The following is a 15,962-nucleotide window of genomic DNA, read 5'->3' as shown; positions in this document are numbered from 1 at the left end:
ACAGTTGCCCCTGCAGTCACATCAAATGAACCACAATAACAACTCTAGGCTGTGTTAGACAATAAAAACCATTTGTTTCACTATTATTAATACATTAAATAACACCATGCTCTAAAATGCAAACATGCTGATCACAGAAAATCAACCACAGCTCGGCCAGAATCTTGTCATTTCAGCCAGATAGCCTTAATTTTACTTTCAGCAAAGTTCAAAAACAAAGTTTTGTTGCCAATCCAGAGGCCTAACTTTTTTTTTCTCTCTCCAAATGACACCAACTCTGCCTCACACTGGTCAAACGGTAGATGTCACCCTCTTGGTTGACGACCCAAACATCCAACAACAACTGAAAGGAAAACAAGTGTAAAAAAGTTCAACATTAAGCTCATGGTAAAGAAAGGCCTTTCCAGGAGCTTGTTTAGACATATTCTTTTCATGATAATAAGCAAAAAGTAACTAAATGTTTCTCTTTTAAATCTTGCTCTCAGTCCAGAGAGGTACTCTCCTGGACAAAGGAGCCTGCAGCCGCTCAGGCAAGGCGCATTTCACACTTCAACAAGAAGCCACTTCAGACTACCATGTTAAAACACACTGGAACACTGAGATCCCGACTCAAGCCGCAGTATGTGCTTCATTTTCTCATGTGATAGCTTTGATTTATCACTATAGTATACAGTTGAGTTGTATACTATACAGTTGTAGCTTTATGTTTAAATGTACAGAAATCCCAACAGTCCAACAGTCAAAACATAAAGAAATTACAAATATCAATAATTATTATTTATAAAAGCAAACAAAGTGAAAACATGTGAGCCTCTAAGACTTTGCAAAGTTTAACTAGCAGTTAACTGAATACTCACCACTCATGGTTTATGGTCAAATAGTCCAATCAAGGCTCAGGTGAAATACAGAGTTGCAGCGACACAGACGAGGGCCAGAACGTGTGTGTGTGTGTGTGTGTGAGCGTGAGCGTGAGTGTGAGTGTATGTGTGTGTGGAGCCGAGCGACTCTGCCCTGCTGACATGAAAAGGCCTCTCATATGATCTGACCGTCTCACACACACACACACACACACACACACACACACACACACACACACACACACACACACACACACACACACACACACACACACACACACACACACACACACACACACACACACACACACACTGTCCATGACAAGTCCATGAAAGTCAACTTCATATACACTCCATTGATTGTTTTGCAGAAAATGTCATGCAGCAAAGCATTCAAAGCATCGTGCCTTGATATAATCTCAGATTTGGACTTTATTCCTGCTGGTGGTGAATCACCAGTTGAAATATGTCTTGAATGGACGCTGGCTGAGTGTGAGAATATATTACCTGCATGATGTCATTGAAGCAATTGCTGCTGCATTTTAGGCACTGGTTTTACACACTGTGGTGCGAATTGCTTAGAGTAGAAATGAAAATAGAAAAACTCAAGACAAAATAGGACTTTTAAATTTTAACAGTAACCCACATCAAGCAGTACCAATGCGGATCATCAACTGATCAATCTTCTAGACTCACTGGAGCAAACCTCCTGACATTGAGGGTACACCCTGTGCAGGTCACCAGTCCAATCACAGAGCAAAGAAAGACAGGCAGCCACACAATCACAATCACACTAACAAGCAATTTAGGGTCACAGGAAAAACCTCATATGTATGTTAATAGACTGTGAAAAGTACCCGTGGGAAATCCATGAACACGGTAAGTTCATACAAACTCCTAGCACACCGAGAAAGGCCCAGCCCATACTCAAACTCATGATCTAAATCAAACTCAATATGAGGGGACAGAGCTCACCACGACTGTGCTGCAAATGCTGAAATCATGCATAAATTCACAACAGTTACTGAAGTTACCAGTTGACAAACTTTTCTGTTAATATCTTTTAATAATCTGCTGAGCATGCTTCCAATGAATCTGTTCAAAATATACCAAATCCATTCCACCGATGAAAGTACCTTGAAGAAAACAGGAAAAGGGTGACCTGTGCAGTCAGCAGTCCATCAAACAGGTTTAGAGCATCAATTTAAGAATAATGACAAAGCATGAAACATATCATCTAGTAGTAAATAGATCATTTAAACAAATGGTTTACTTCAAGGTTAAAGCGATTTCAAAGTGTTTCGGGGTATGAAGAACCTCAATTTTCTACAGTTAATTTTTTTTTTTTAGATGAGTACCAGACTTCAGATTTTCCACATCAAAATATATTATTGGTAACAGCTGTTGGGCCCCCAGGGAAGACCTGCCCCACAGTTTAAAAAAACACAGGGGGAGATGATGAGAAATGGAGGGTAAAAGTGAGGACAAACTTAAGACATTGTGTTATTCTATAATCATTGCATTTATCATCTTTGGAATTTTGACGAATAAATAAAATAGATAGGTAAGTAGATAGATAGATAGATAGATAGATAGATAGATAGATAGATAGATAGATAGATAGATAGATAGATAGATAGATAGATAGATAGATAGATAGATAGATAGATAGATAGATAGATAGATAGATAGATAGATAGATAGATAGATAGATAGATAGAATGAACCAGAAACTCTTCAATAAATTCAATAAACATGAAATCAGATACCCTGGTTTGTGCCTTTGTTATCGGTCAGGCGGTCATGAGGAATTTGATCCTTCCAGGTGTCGGTCGTCCTCCCCGAAGGCGCTGCAATAACACAGATCAAAACTTCAGTCAATCGTCTGCGCAACTTTCTCCCCTGACTACGACAGACATGTTAACGACTTACTGTGCGGATGCAGAAATAAATGACGGACTATTTACAAAGAAATTATTACGCACCTCTGTGCGTCCAAGACGATCCTCACACCGCTATGTGGATGCCTTCCTCTCCACCATACAGCCGATAATGAACTAGTGTTGCCTACACTGTATCTTCCACTATCATCATCATCATCATCATCATCATCATCATCATCATCATCATCTGCTGGTTTACTATGAAGCAGCTCGTGCTTTCTCTGCGCGCCTCTGGCGAGGAGAAGCGCTTGAGAGGTGTACGTGGGCGAAGGAGAGGTCAAGGATCCTTCAGGAGGGAGAAATAACAAAACACACAACCCTGGCCGTTCGCCACTATCAAGCCCGAGTGATATCTCGCTAACGCTCCAATATTGTTTCAGAGGATTTGCTTCATGCCACATGTTGAGGTAAACAGCCACTTTTGAGATGAGGTGTTTCCCTTTCCTGCATAATGAAGCTGAGGCTGAATCCACTTTTACGCATTTGGCTCCTATCGGAGTCACACTGTATAAGTACACATCAGATTGCTATGACAACATGCATCTGCTCATCTCTGAGCTCTGGGGATCTCATGTATTAGAAACCCCGCTGGCATCCAGCTGCCCTGCTCTCCACTCTCACACCCACACATCACATCCATTTTATTCATGTTCAGGGAGTTGGAAAGAAATTGAAATCGCTTCCAGAATCAATGTCTTCTTAACGGAGCGTCATGAAATAATAGTTAAAAAATAATAATAATAAGACACGTTTTGTTTCCATTGTAAAAGAGATTAAAGACTTCAGAAATCGTTCTAAAATATAAAAAAGTCGATTTTAATGAAGTATACCAGCCTCGCGCAGCGTCAAAGAACAACACAGGGAAGGTTTATAAAGTATACTGTGACAAGGTTAGACAAACAATAAATAAATAAATAAAAAGATTCTCATGTAGTGACGTGTGACCTGCTTTTCTTCTCATGACTTCGCTGTGTTGTGGTCATTAGTGCTGTCACCTCAGATATTAACCACAGTTCTCTGTGTTTGCATGTTTGCGTTGCATGATTTCTCCTTGAGGCAGTACAGTTCATCACTTCACAAACAAACATTTATGGTTAGCTGACATTTATTAATTGACTTGGTGTGTTTTGTTGTCTATCTCGATGGATAGACGACATATTTGAGGTGTACCCTACCTTCCCAACTGTACGGCTGATATTGCGACCCTGAGTTAGACAAAGCCATATCGAGATGGATGCATGGATGGATATAAACTACACCAAAAAATAAGAACATTTATGTTTGGTAGACTATTTCTTTGTTGTAACAATGTTGGAAAACACGATTTATTTCATTTTATATGGTGACACAATTGCATGGAATAGGTCAGTGGTGAAGATGACTGTGTATCACGGGAGGCAGGTGCTGAAGGCTAATATTCAGCTCCCACCTGAAGCATGTATTTTCTGTTTCACCAAAGTCCAATTTAAATAATCTAACAAATGAATGTGAATAAAAGATCTTCAGAAAAAAAGACAAAATAAAGAATAAGGTGGAATAAGATTCTGCAAGTTGTGTCAATGAGTGAGTGGATCTAGTTTTTAATGCCACAAACTTTGAAAGAAATTAGATATTGAGCATTGGAAACAATGACTATTGTGGATAATGATGTAGACATACATATTGACAAATATAAGTTGCAAAGTATCCAATAGAGGTCCAGTTATCAGTGAAATGAGTGAATATGGTGACATTACACACTATAATAGACATTACTTTTACCTCTTCTTCTGCTTCTTAAAATTACTTTCAAATGATAGAAATGAAAAAAGTGTTTGATATAATTGTCATAAGGCCATTTACACAGAGGCACTATGCGTACCATGAGTCAACCTTGGCTGGCTACTAAAAAGGGGAAAGAACAAAAAATTAAAGATGTATACAGTATTGAATGAATCCTCGCACACCCATGCATGTGGGAACACCGTGCATGTTGAGGTTTGGGGCACGTAAGAGTGGGATGGAAATCTGGGCTAGCAATATTACGTCTAAGTGTCAAAAATGTCCAATTCTGTGACCCCATAATGATCATATGGCTGCAATCAGATGTGGACTCTCATGCAACTTGTAAAGTTTCACCCAGAACAGAGCATGTACACATGACTTCCTGTTTCCAGCAGGTGGCGCCAAAATCCGGCGCAATCTTCAAAATAACCGACTTCCTGTTGAATTTTCAGGTCTGTATACTTGAACTTTTTTGTGCGTATAGCTGTGTAACATATGTGTACTAAATTTTGTAGCTCTTGGTGAAACGTGACGCGTCGGCATAATCGTCTACATTTTGTAGGTGGCGCTGTTGAGCCATTTTTCCAGTCACATGTGAATTTTTGCTGCAATACTAAATGGCTTGCCAGGTCTGATGTGTTTGCAAAGTTCTACTTCCCACTTTTTGTGTACATTGAGGCCCTCAAAAACGTGTTCGTGACAGATTATTTTCATTCCTCTGAGAAATTCCAAAAGGAAACTCATGCACCGTTGATGCTCGGCTACTAATAAGGTACTGCTGAAATTAGAGTATTACTAATTGAGTGTGTGAGCTACATCAGTTAATGTACATACGCGACATTGTTTTTTCCTCTCTGTCTCTCTGTTCGTCCGTCGCCACGACGAGGACCATCAAATCATTGGTTCATCTGTGGGTATGCAGATGGCTCGTGAGCCCAATCTGTGCTCTGAAGGTTCTTGGGCAGTGTGAACAGGGAATTGAGGCAGCTGATGGAGACCTGTTTGTGCAGTTCTTCCTAATCTGCTTCACAGGATTTGGCACGGTTTTGAACCGCAAGACGCCATTTAGGAAGACCATCGGATGAAGAAGATGATTGATGACTTGCGTGAAGATTTTGTCAAGAGTGGGGAAGAGTTGCGCAGCGTCAACCTTGTCGAAAATTGTAGCTCTAATTTTGGATATAATGGCATAGAAACTCGTCGTTTCAATTTCACAAACAAAACTGACATTTGGAAATTAAACTAATATAGAAAAATCATCTAGACCTATTGATTTTGTTTGAATGTTTTTGTTTAGTTTTTTTGTCTGGGTATATAGGTCTATTATAATCAAAATTATAATTACATGATAGAATTGTGTCATCAAATCTGATGTTTCATGTTTTTAATGTACTTTCTTTTTAACAGCAATATGAAAAATTTGACATCTATGCAAAGTTTTGCATCTGGACATTTTACATCATATTCTGACATTTTGAACAAGGCTTGTTCACACAAATGGAGCTCGGCCCAACATCTAAAATGAAAGTTTCCTGATCTCAATGATCATAATATATATAATTTCCTTCGTTGTAATGTAAAATAGTTTAATTATAATGAATGAAAATGTGGACAGCATCAATGTGCTCACACATTCACTGCCATTATCATATACACTCCACTTCTTCATTCATTTATTGCTCCAAGCATAGGCGGTGGGCTTCCCTCTGGTTCCAATCTGGTGTAGGACCAAAGTGATAGGAGCAGATTGCATTACCATGGCAACACAATTATCTTGCCATAACGTGGGAGGCATGGATCATGTATGATCTACATTTAGATAGTGTAATTATTCACCCCGCGTGCAGACAAGAACATTTATCTGCGTTGTCTTTCAGGTGGCACAGATTGAATTCTTTAGGAACAACATGACAGGTTTGGTTCTGTCTGCTGGGAGTTTCAAAGTGAGTTTTTCTTCTTTTGAGCATTAATCAAGTAAATCAATTCATACAAAATGATTATGCTTGAGTAGTAATCGGCCGTCTTATCATAATACAAATTAATTAAACCAATTTGATAGCTATGGCAACAAAATTTTAATTATTCACTTTCATCCCTAAGTGCTGATTATATTACAGCGCGCAGCACTTCCTGTAATGAAGTTAGGTGCTCATCTCCCCACTTATAGCTGTCCATTACCCATTACCCAGCAACACGTGTAACTCGTTTCTAACATGTAGATTTTTATTGTGGTTTTTAATGCAAAGCACTTTGTAACCATGTTTTAGAAAAGTGCCATATAAATCAAGTTATTATTATCATGTTGAAATTGTGTTAAGAGCGAACTCAAATTGTGAATCTGAGGGCTTGTTCTGATGTTTGTGTGATCACAGTATTGTCTCATGGCGTGGTATAATAGTATTAAGATGCCCAGGTAAGTGGAATGGAGCGTGCTTCCCCGTCTCTGGAAAACAAACAACACACATACACACGTACATACGCACATGGGAAATGCAGCATTGCTGTTGAAGGGAGTCACTTGTTGACATAAGTGTTTTCCAAAGCTCTTACCTATATCTTTATCACAGGTCTATCACCTAACCATCATGTTGTGTGTCCAGCTTTTAGGTTCCCACAAGGTAGACTGGACCGCACACATAGAGTCAAACACATTCACACACAGCTTGCTCGTCAATTATTCATCAAAGGGGGGATTTCGGCTGAGTGTTGCCCCAAATCAACCCTCTCCCATGATGTGACCAGATGTTTTTTTGAACACATGACAAATTATTGACATCAGCATTAAGTCTCCACTGAAACAAACAAGAAAAGTACCGGTGGGGCCATATCAACCTGACAAAAAATATACAACAGATGCAACTCCCAACTGCATTTAATAAATCAAACATGCTAAAATGTCAAGAAACAAAAGACAAAACTTTGAGAAATCTGTTTTTCTTTATATGTGTGTGGGGTTTTTTTTTATGTGTTTTATGTTTCATATGTTCCCAGTTCTGGATGACTTTACTCAGAGTCCTCAGTTCAAAGGCATTTTATTGGTCCTGAGCTCAGATGATAAGGAGATGAAAGTACAGACAGGGCTGTGTATCAAAATGCAGAAAGGTCAGAGAATAGATTCTTTGCTTTGAAATGTCAGCTGATTACAAGTGGCAACATGGAGCTATTTGAAGGGTCTGTCCGTTTAAGAGTGGATATATATATATATATATATATATATATATATATATATATATATATATAGTGAACTTTGGATCATACTGCGGTAGATATTTATCAATAAAAAGTGTCAAAGGGCAGACTTTGTTTTTCAGTTATGATATATCTGACCAACGTGAAAAACTGTTTAGAATAAATTGGGCATACATACATTTATTGCTCTAAAAGCACAATGAGGCATTTTGAGTCCCTTTTTTTTTGGTCTTTAGAATGAAAAACTGAATATTATCGAACAAAATGCTTCTCTTGAGCACACACATACATGCAGCATTTCATAAACCAATAACTAAAAAATAGCCGGAAATAAGAAAAGAAAAACCTTTTAGTTTTGTGAACCTGTAGAGTACAACTTGTTCTTGCCCGTCTCCCCCGTCTCAGTTAATGAAACTACAAAATGGTTTCCTTTCTTCTTTTTTCTTGTGTGATAGATTCCAGCAGGTCACACAGTCACTGATGGTTCAGCTTCACTACAATTTACTTTGGTCTGATGACTCCGGGAAGGTCTGAGGAAAGCTAAGGAGCACAATTATTCTCTACTCTAGTTATCGTAGGGCGGAACCATCCCTTTTGTGGCTTTGCATACACGTAATGACCAGTATGTAATAATCACACAGTGCAGGATCATCTAATATGTAACATCAATAATTCTAAACAGTTTAGACTGTAAAGAAAAACAGAAAAACGGCACTTTGCTTGGCAGTAATGGATCGATCAACATTTCATTACCTCTCTTTGAAGGTGCTTATATGTAACCTACATTTCCTAACAAGTAAAAGAATTGCATGACAGGATTTAAGTCTCTATAATACAGCTATTATTAGAGCCAACTTTGCAATCACTAGTATATTGTTTAGTAAACGCTCTATTAAGAATAGGCACATCAGCATAATCATGGAACAAATAAAAAGAAACACATGAATAGTTAGTGGTATGGAGTGTTCATTTAAAGATGCACAGTCCAAATGATTAAACATTCATTGTGGTTTGGTTTAGGTTTACAGTTTCCATTCTGGCCAGTGACGGTAAAGAGCTGCAAGACATTTTACAATCAATGTGAATGAGATTCCAGTGTGACACTGCTCTTCCAGCAAAAACAGCTAATTAATGGCGGGTCATCTTTTTCTTGGAGAGTTCAGCAAAAGTGGTGATAATCAGGAAAGAATAACGTTGACATATTTTCGTATAAAAAGGCATCTTCCAAAATTAGTTCTCGCCACTGAACTTGATTTTAGAGCATCGTAGAAAAAAGAAAAAAAAAACATTTTATTTTAGAAGTAGAAGAGAAAAGCTAACTTTTACCACATAAAATCAAGCAAATGCAAAATTAACAGAATAGAGACATGCATGTTAACTGATAATTAGTGAAAACAAAGTATATATCAAAAACAGTGTATAACAATATTATTTTGTACTGTATGCTGTATCATTATTGAAGAACGAAAACCCTAAAACAACTTCAAACAAAACATTGTATTACATTATACTGATTGTGTGGCAGGGCATGAACTTTCACTTTGGCTTCAGAAGCTGCAACTTTGACAACAAAATATTGGTTGAATGAAACGCAAATCTAACATGAAAGAGATCATCAACAGCAATGCACTGTTGTTGGTGTATCCAGTGTCCCGCTTTGGTCAAGTAAAGGTGAAAAAGAATTTGAAATGGTTCTGAGGAATGATCCGAACAGCTTATGTCAAAAGAAAAGAAAGCATTGTTCCCATATCTCCGATCTCAATGTAGAGAGGTTAAGTCAAACAGTCGTTCAAACTGAAATGTATCAATAAAGCACGTTTCCAAAATAAGATTCAGTCCGACATTGGTTCCACCCCCAGTTATCCCAAAACAAACTCTAAACGTTTTAAACGATCCAAATGTCAGCAGTTGCCTCAGCTTTTCACCAAGTTCAGCTTTCGTGTCAGTTACAATTGAGCATGTTAAATGAAAAGGAACTGATTATTACTGTTCCCATTAACAAAACTAAATCTGTAAGAATGGATACAACCAGATTCAGAACATTTTGTAATGTATATGATTCGGAAGACTTTTTTTATATATTGTTTTTGCATCGATGTAGTCATAAAGGCCACGCTTCAAACATCCTCTGAATACTGGGGAGTCAAAATACTGTGCAAGTATGTGTTCAGTCCCTTGATATTGCTTGATATTCTTTTATGAGCTGTCGTACCACCACATCACTGTTTGGGATAAGGGCCTATAGAATGTCTGACAGCTTCTTCCAAAGACTTTCTGGTCACCAGAAGACGCACCACATCCTCATTCTTCTTTGTGAGTCTTTTACGAGCCTGGTCATGAGTCATCATGGTCATATCCCAACCGTTCACCTGTTACACAGAAAAGATTTTGTTTGGGTTAAAAAAAAAAAAGAGTAGAACTTTCAACAAACCAAAATAAATGAAGTACTGTAAATAACTGAAGCTGGATGAAGACGCAGCTCCTGTGTGGCACTTGGGAGGACACAGCGCCATCTTGTGGATCCTTAATTTAACAAGTTTAAATTCACTGCAATACCTGCATTATTTTGTCTCCCATCATCAAGCCTGCAACTTCAGCAGGTCCTCCTGGTGATATCCTGGTCACATAGATGCCCTTTAAACAAGACAAAAACAATTATTGTTCGATCTAATAAGAGCTGCATAACTTACAGGGACCCGCCGTATAAAAAAGGCTATCCAAGCATTGAAAATAAGAAAAGGACATGTCACAGATAGAAACTGGTAGTTAACAAATACGGTATACTGAACAACTTTTTACAGCCAGTGGACGTTCAACATAAAGAGAGCAGAATGTGAGCTTGAGGCGCACAGCGTTCTGACTGCAGCACTTGTCTTTTGGCTGCTGCTCAGCCGGCAGGTTGGTCACATTCAACTTGTGTAAACTTGCAGTTTCTATTTCTATGATTCAGATAGTTTATCGTGAGTTGTTACCCCCTGAAGTCAGGATTGTTGTGTTCTGACCTGTTCTGAAGCTCATTTAAATACTGTGCACATACGACTGTGCTTCTCTACATGGATGTGACGGGGAACACGAAGGTGAAAATCTTAATAAAAAGTGCCCAGTTATAAAGCAGTGGCTCTCAACAGGTCTGGCTGCAGAACCCAAAAACACCCTCAATGAAAAGCCGGGACCCAAATCAAGAAAATATTCACTTTATAAATCGACTGAACTAAAATAGGGAATAATTTAATCCTGCAGTAGTCAAGCAGATTATTCTAGTTTATTGTTAAACTTTGTTAGTCAATTGGTAAATGGCTAAATGGCCATGAGGACGTAGAAATAGAGAAATATTCCCTGTTATGTCGAATTTGTTTAATTTTCCAAAACTCTTCACTTCAGTAACTTAAGCTGTTTTTCAACAGTCTCAATGTTTTGATCCAAATATGAAATAAAAATTAATTTCTGAGCTGGAGCTTCAAAATGTAGGTCCAAATGTCACTTCTGTATTTATGGCTTCATCCTTTCACATGCCAACTGTTTGGGACACAAAAGACAGTTATTTCTATCCTGATAATAATGAAATTCACATCACATACTATATATAATCATGTATTCTTTGTTGCACCTATGTTTTAATGTAAAAAAAAACAACAAACAAAATAAAAAAATACTCATTACAATTACTAACCACAGACTGTTGAAGATGATGCGTCATGGTTTGTTAGATGACGCGTCATGGTTTGTTAGATGACGCGTCATGGTTTGTTAGATGATGTGTCATGGTTTGCCCACATATATTGATATATTTTGTTGTCTCGGCTCAGGACATTCTGGATCGACACCCACCAGTTGAGTAGAACCTCTACAAAGTAGTTTTCTATGAAAATCTAATCTGGGATCTGATCATTCTTCTGTTTAACTGCGTCCTAACAGAGACTGTAGCGTCCTGCAAACATTCATTATCCTGATGTGCTGATCAACACAAACATGAGTTCAATAAACTATGAAGAAAAAAGGACATTTGTGTTTTGTAGAGGATTCCTTTGTTGTAACTTTTCCTTTTTGGAAATAAATCTTTCATCACATGAAAGGCTGATCCTTTAAATTTTGAATGGCGCCACATTTGCAAGGAAAATGTATTTGTGGGATGAGCAGCAGACCTGAGTATGACAGATATTTATCAAATCCTTCCTGTCTGCATCTTTTACTGGACTCTGGTTTTGAGCTTCTGGTACCTGCAGGTGTTGACAGTCAGGCCTCTGATTGGTACCTCTCAATGGTAAAAGATATGAAGAGGAGATTCTGCAACCAGTGGTAATCCAATACCTCCACAATATGAGTTTTGTTTTGTTCTGAGACTCCTAGAATTTAGAAGTGGGGAGGACTGGATGGCAGCGCTCACTTAAAGCCATTTAAACACTTGTAGGACCAGCTTGATCTGTTGGTGCAACCCTGACTGACCTGCGACAAATGTTGGTTAAAGAATGATGAGAAGATATCCAGGCCGTTGTGGCTGTGTATACTTCCTCCACATGCTACTGAGGTTCTTGTTTGTTGAACAAATACATTTTAAAATGGCAGGCAGATCTGGTTTCTTGTAACTTCAATCGTCCAACCCATCACAAAAACACGACATGAGTCAACCGGGGAAAGAAGCAGGTTTTTCCAATGGTGTGAGATTTATTGCCAAGAAGCACTGCTACAACAAACAAACAATCTACCAAGCACAGATTGCTATCCTTTAGGTATGATGTGTACTTACTTTATCAGCCTTGTCCTCAGAGAAAGGATTCTGCGCGGGGTCCTGATCAATCCCTCCTCCGATGCTGAAGCCCAAGATCAGATGATCTCCTTGCCGCAATTTTTGGATCTCGATTCGTTGCTGTTCACCAGAAGAAAACAGAATGTCAAATCCAATGAAACACAAGTTCTTGTTTAGAGAAATAGTGAGCGGTGGATAAACACAGTCGACGGTATATTACAACTACTGTGGGCAGAAGAAATTCCAGATCTTTTGAGATCTTTAGTGTAAAAGCTAACTGTGCAACAATATCCATCTCACTGGGATGGACAGTTTATTAATGGTGCCCAGCCCTTGACACTGACATGCAACTGCAGGCTCATACCAGGACCAGATGACTCTGATGGAAAGGCGTCTCAAGCACAAAGCCTGTCTCTGTGTGTGTTGTGAATAATCAGTCTGGTGCCGTCAGTAGAATGAAGTCTGAGGATGACTGGAGCTCCGTCTGGGTGTTTGTCAGTCAGACGGGATCTGCCAGCACTACAAAACTTTCCTCCTCTTCCACTTTAAAAAGTGGTGCATGAACCTTACCGATGTACGTTTAGTCGCACTGTACATGAATATGCAAACCACCAACCCAATGAGTTCCGCTTATCGGGCATTACAAAGTATGTTTCTCCATGAAAACCGAGAGGGATTACTGCTTTGAATGACAGTGAAGATTAAATCCTGCACAGAGGAAGAAAGCATGGAAAAATGATGCTTTCTGGCTCCCTACAGCAGGATCTGACTGTTGGAGTTTGTCGCCTGCATCATGCCACCATATCTCATAAAGCACGAACGAAGCTGGACACCAGTTCATCACTGAGTGACACATACTTACAGACCAATACAAACATTGCCATTTGCACTTACAGTTCATTTAGAGTGACCTGTGTGTTTTGAACGTGAAAAGCTGGCAAAAAAAGCCAAGCTGAGGGGAAAGCAACAGATAAAACCCTGTAATAGAAGAGTGGAAATTCTTACCTCGTGAAACAAGAACGTTAACCAGGACCCCACAGTGGGGACGAGATAGTAATAATAATTGATAGACTTAATGTAAAGTTCGATTACATTTTTAAAAACCAGAAAAAAAATCTTGTGACCAAAAACATTAGATTTATTTTTATTTTTTTTAAAAAGAAGAAAAAAAAAAAGCGATGCTGTCCAATCAAATTACTCACACAGTTCTGATGAGCCTTGGCAGATGGGAGAGTGTAAATTTTAAAACAATACGAGGAACAAATATGATGAATGACGAGAACAGTTTAACTCATCCTGTGTCCTGCTGTTCCACTTATCATGTTCCAAATAAAATAAAAACTCTTGCAGTCCCAGCTCCGCAGGTCCTTTTACCCTAATCTACAAGCCAAGGCTCTTCTCGGGGGGAAAAGTCAACAATCAAAGTACTTTTTCTTTTCAGTAACGTTGCAGCAGCTCGACCAGGAAAACCGACCCGCGGCAGAGGCGACGCCCATTTTTCACTAGTTCGCTGTGAAAGCATTTTAAATCATTCAAAGTCACACAAAGTCGCACTTTATAGTAAAAGTAAGAGTTTAAGTTCAACCATCGTGGATTTGACGGGTTGTTTAGTTTAGTTACATGGAGCGACGCGACGTGGAGAGACACGTTCCACCGTTTAACTTCTATCTAAAACAGTCTCGGTATAGTGGATATGTGCGGCTGGCATAAGTTCATAGGTGTCACGAGGGACTCTAACTATGGTTTTAATTTTTAGTTGAAACGGTCAAAGAGTCGGACCGCTGAACAATAGAGTCCCGTCTGAATAGAAGCCGCCGCCTCTACTTCCAAACTTACCGTAACAACAGTGACCGGCTGCCCAGGGACGAACGACATGGCTGTGGGCTCGCTGGGCTGTTCAAGGCGGAGAAACTCGGAGGTAAACTGTATTCTTACAGCACGAAATAACGAAAAGCAGGGCGTTTCTCAGGGAAACAACTTCTCGACCCTCGGCATCGGTAACGTGGGATGAACCCGAGTGACGAACCAACTGCTTCCCGAATGACGTCACCTCCAGTTACGGCTCGGGGCGTTTGCCCGTTTCCCTACACCTTGGTAATCTGGGCGGGCGGTGCTTAATGGCTGACCGGCGCCCTACTTTCCTCTGTAGAGTACAGATGAGATTCACGAGAGCAGGATCTCGACGAGCCGTATATATATATATATATATATATATATATATATATATATTTTATTTTTTTATTTTTTTTTTAATTTATTTATTTATTTATTTATTTATTTATTTATTTATTTATTTATATGTTTATTTAGAAGTCAACCAGCAGTAACTCATTTTTACCAAGGAAACAATCACTTGTAGCACTTATAAGAATCCAATGATCAGAATTCAATGTTACACATCCCACCAATATATACTCTACTGGTTGGAATTATTCTGAACTATTGATTATAACTTAATTTGTCCAGTGTTTTCATTGGAAAACATTCCATAAGGTGGTGCCATGTCCCCATGCATTGACAAGGAGATCACAAAACTATGCAGACTACAGATAATGTTCATGGCAATAGGCTCTACCTTGCATGTTTTCCACCAGACAAGTGCATCCAAATGCTGCTACATTATCTTTGAATCTGGCCCCGATAGAGCAGTAAATGTGGTTCCGTTCCAGTCTCCAGTCACTCGTCCTCCTGTAAGTTGGATAAGTTTGCAGAATTGGTCCAACATTTCTTTATTTCTTTATTTATTTTTTTTCACTTTCACTTTCACTATTTGCATAATTGGTATTGAAGAAGGGGTTTGTGTTACACAGCATTCAAGGTGAAGTGCATCATGTTTGGGGGTTTGAAGTAGTCACGGGCCTCGATGATAGTGTGAGGCATACTGACAGGTATGAACAGGTAACTTCAGGAGAGGACAGATATGGTAAGCAAAGGGTCCATGTTGGAACAATAGTTAGCATTTTCAGCTTAAAATACCAGGAGTTAGATTCCGTGTTTGAAGTTTGTATGATCTCCCTATGACAGTATTGTCTTTGGGTATTAAGGTGTCTTCCCACAGTCCAAGACATTTAATCTGTGTTCGCTGGAAATGGCACTCTTTGTCCTTTGTTTAGATAAAAAGGGTATAGAATATGGATGGATTTCAAAATACCAGCAAACCAGAGGTAATAATTTTTATTTAGACCTGATGATGCATGTTTAACCATCTAACCAACAGTACTCTTTAAACATCTGGCATGAATTTTATATGATTGTTCCTCATGAGAAATTTTTTTTTTATGAGTTTGTTATGAAGGGTCAATATACTATATGAACAATGCTTGTGACTCCATAATAGTACACAGAGCGGTGATAATGGTTCCTGGTTTAGCTGGAGTGTCTGCAAGCTATTGCATCCAATCAGCACTCGGAATATATTGCAGAGTGAAAGCTTCAAAGTGCTTTATTCACACAGTTCTAGCACAA

The 15,962-nt window shown here is 38.8% G+C and overlaps 1 protein-coding gene across 1 annotated transcript; it reads right to left on the bottom strand.

The window, feature by feature from the left end:
• Positions 1–7,980: 7,980 nt before the first annotated feature.
• tax1bp3 (Tax1 (human T-cell leukemia virus type I) binding protein 3) lies at positions 7,981–14,560 on the bottom strand. The gene is made up of 4 exons (XM_080473434.1): positions 14,334–14,560; positions 12,498–12,617; positions 10,310–10,387; positions 7,981–10,122 (listed from the first exon to the last, which is right to left on the bottom strand). The coding sequence occupies exons 1-4, from the start codon at positions 14,370–14,372 to the stop codon at positions 9,973–9,975; spliced, it is 387 nt and encodes a 128-aa protein (XP_080329560.1). The 5' UTR covers positions 14,373–14,560; the 3' UTR covers positions 7,981–9,972.
• Positions 14,561–15,962: the final 1,402 nt, after the last annotated feature.

The sequence above is a fragment of the Lipophrys pholis genome (assembly GCF_963383615.2).
Source record: "Lipophrys pholis genome assembly, chromosome: 10".
In the NCBI taxonomy this organism is placed as follows: domain Eukaryota; kingdom Metazoa; phylum Chordata; class Actinopteri; order Blenniiformes; family Blenniidae; genus Lipophrys; species Lipophrys pholis.
The sequence above is the reverse complement of the archived record's forward strand: the minus strand, read 5'-3'. Positions and strand labels throughout refer to the sequence as shown.

Coding starts and splice junctions, on each gene's coding strand:
- tax1bp3 (XM_080473434.1), bottom strand. CDS start 14,372: ATGTCGTTCGTCCCTGGGCAGCCGGTCACTGTTGTTACG. Junction 12,618..14,333: donor AGCCGGTCACTGTTGTTACG/GTAAGTTTGGAA, acceptor TCTGGTGAACAG/CAACGAATCGAGATCCAAAA. Junction 10,123..10,309: donor TGGGAGACAAAATAATGCAG/GTATTGCAGTGA, acceptor TCTGTGTAACAG/GTGAACGGTTGGGATATGAC.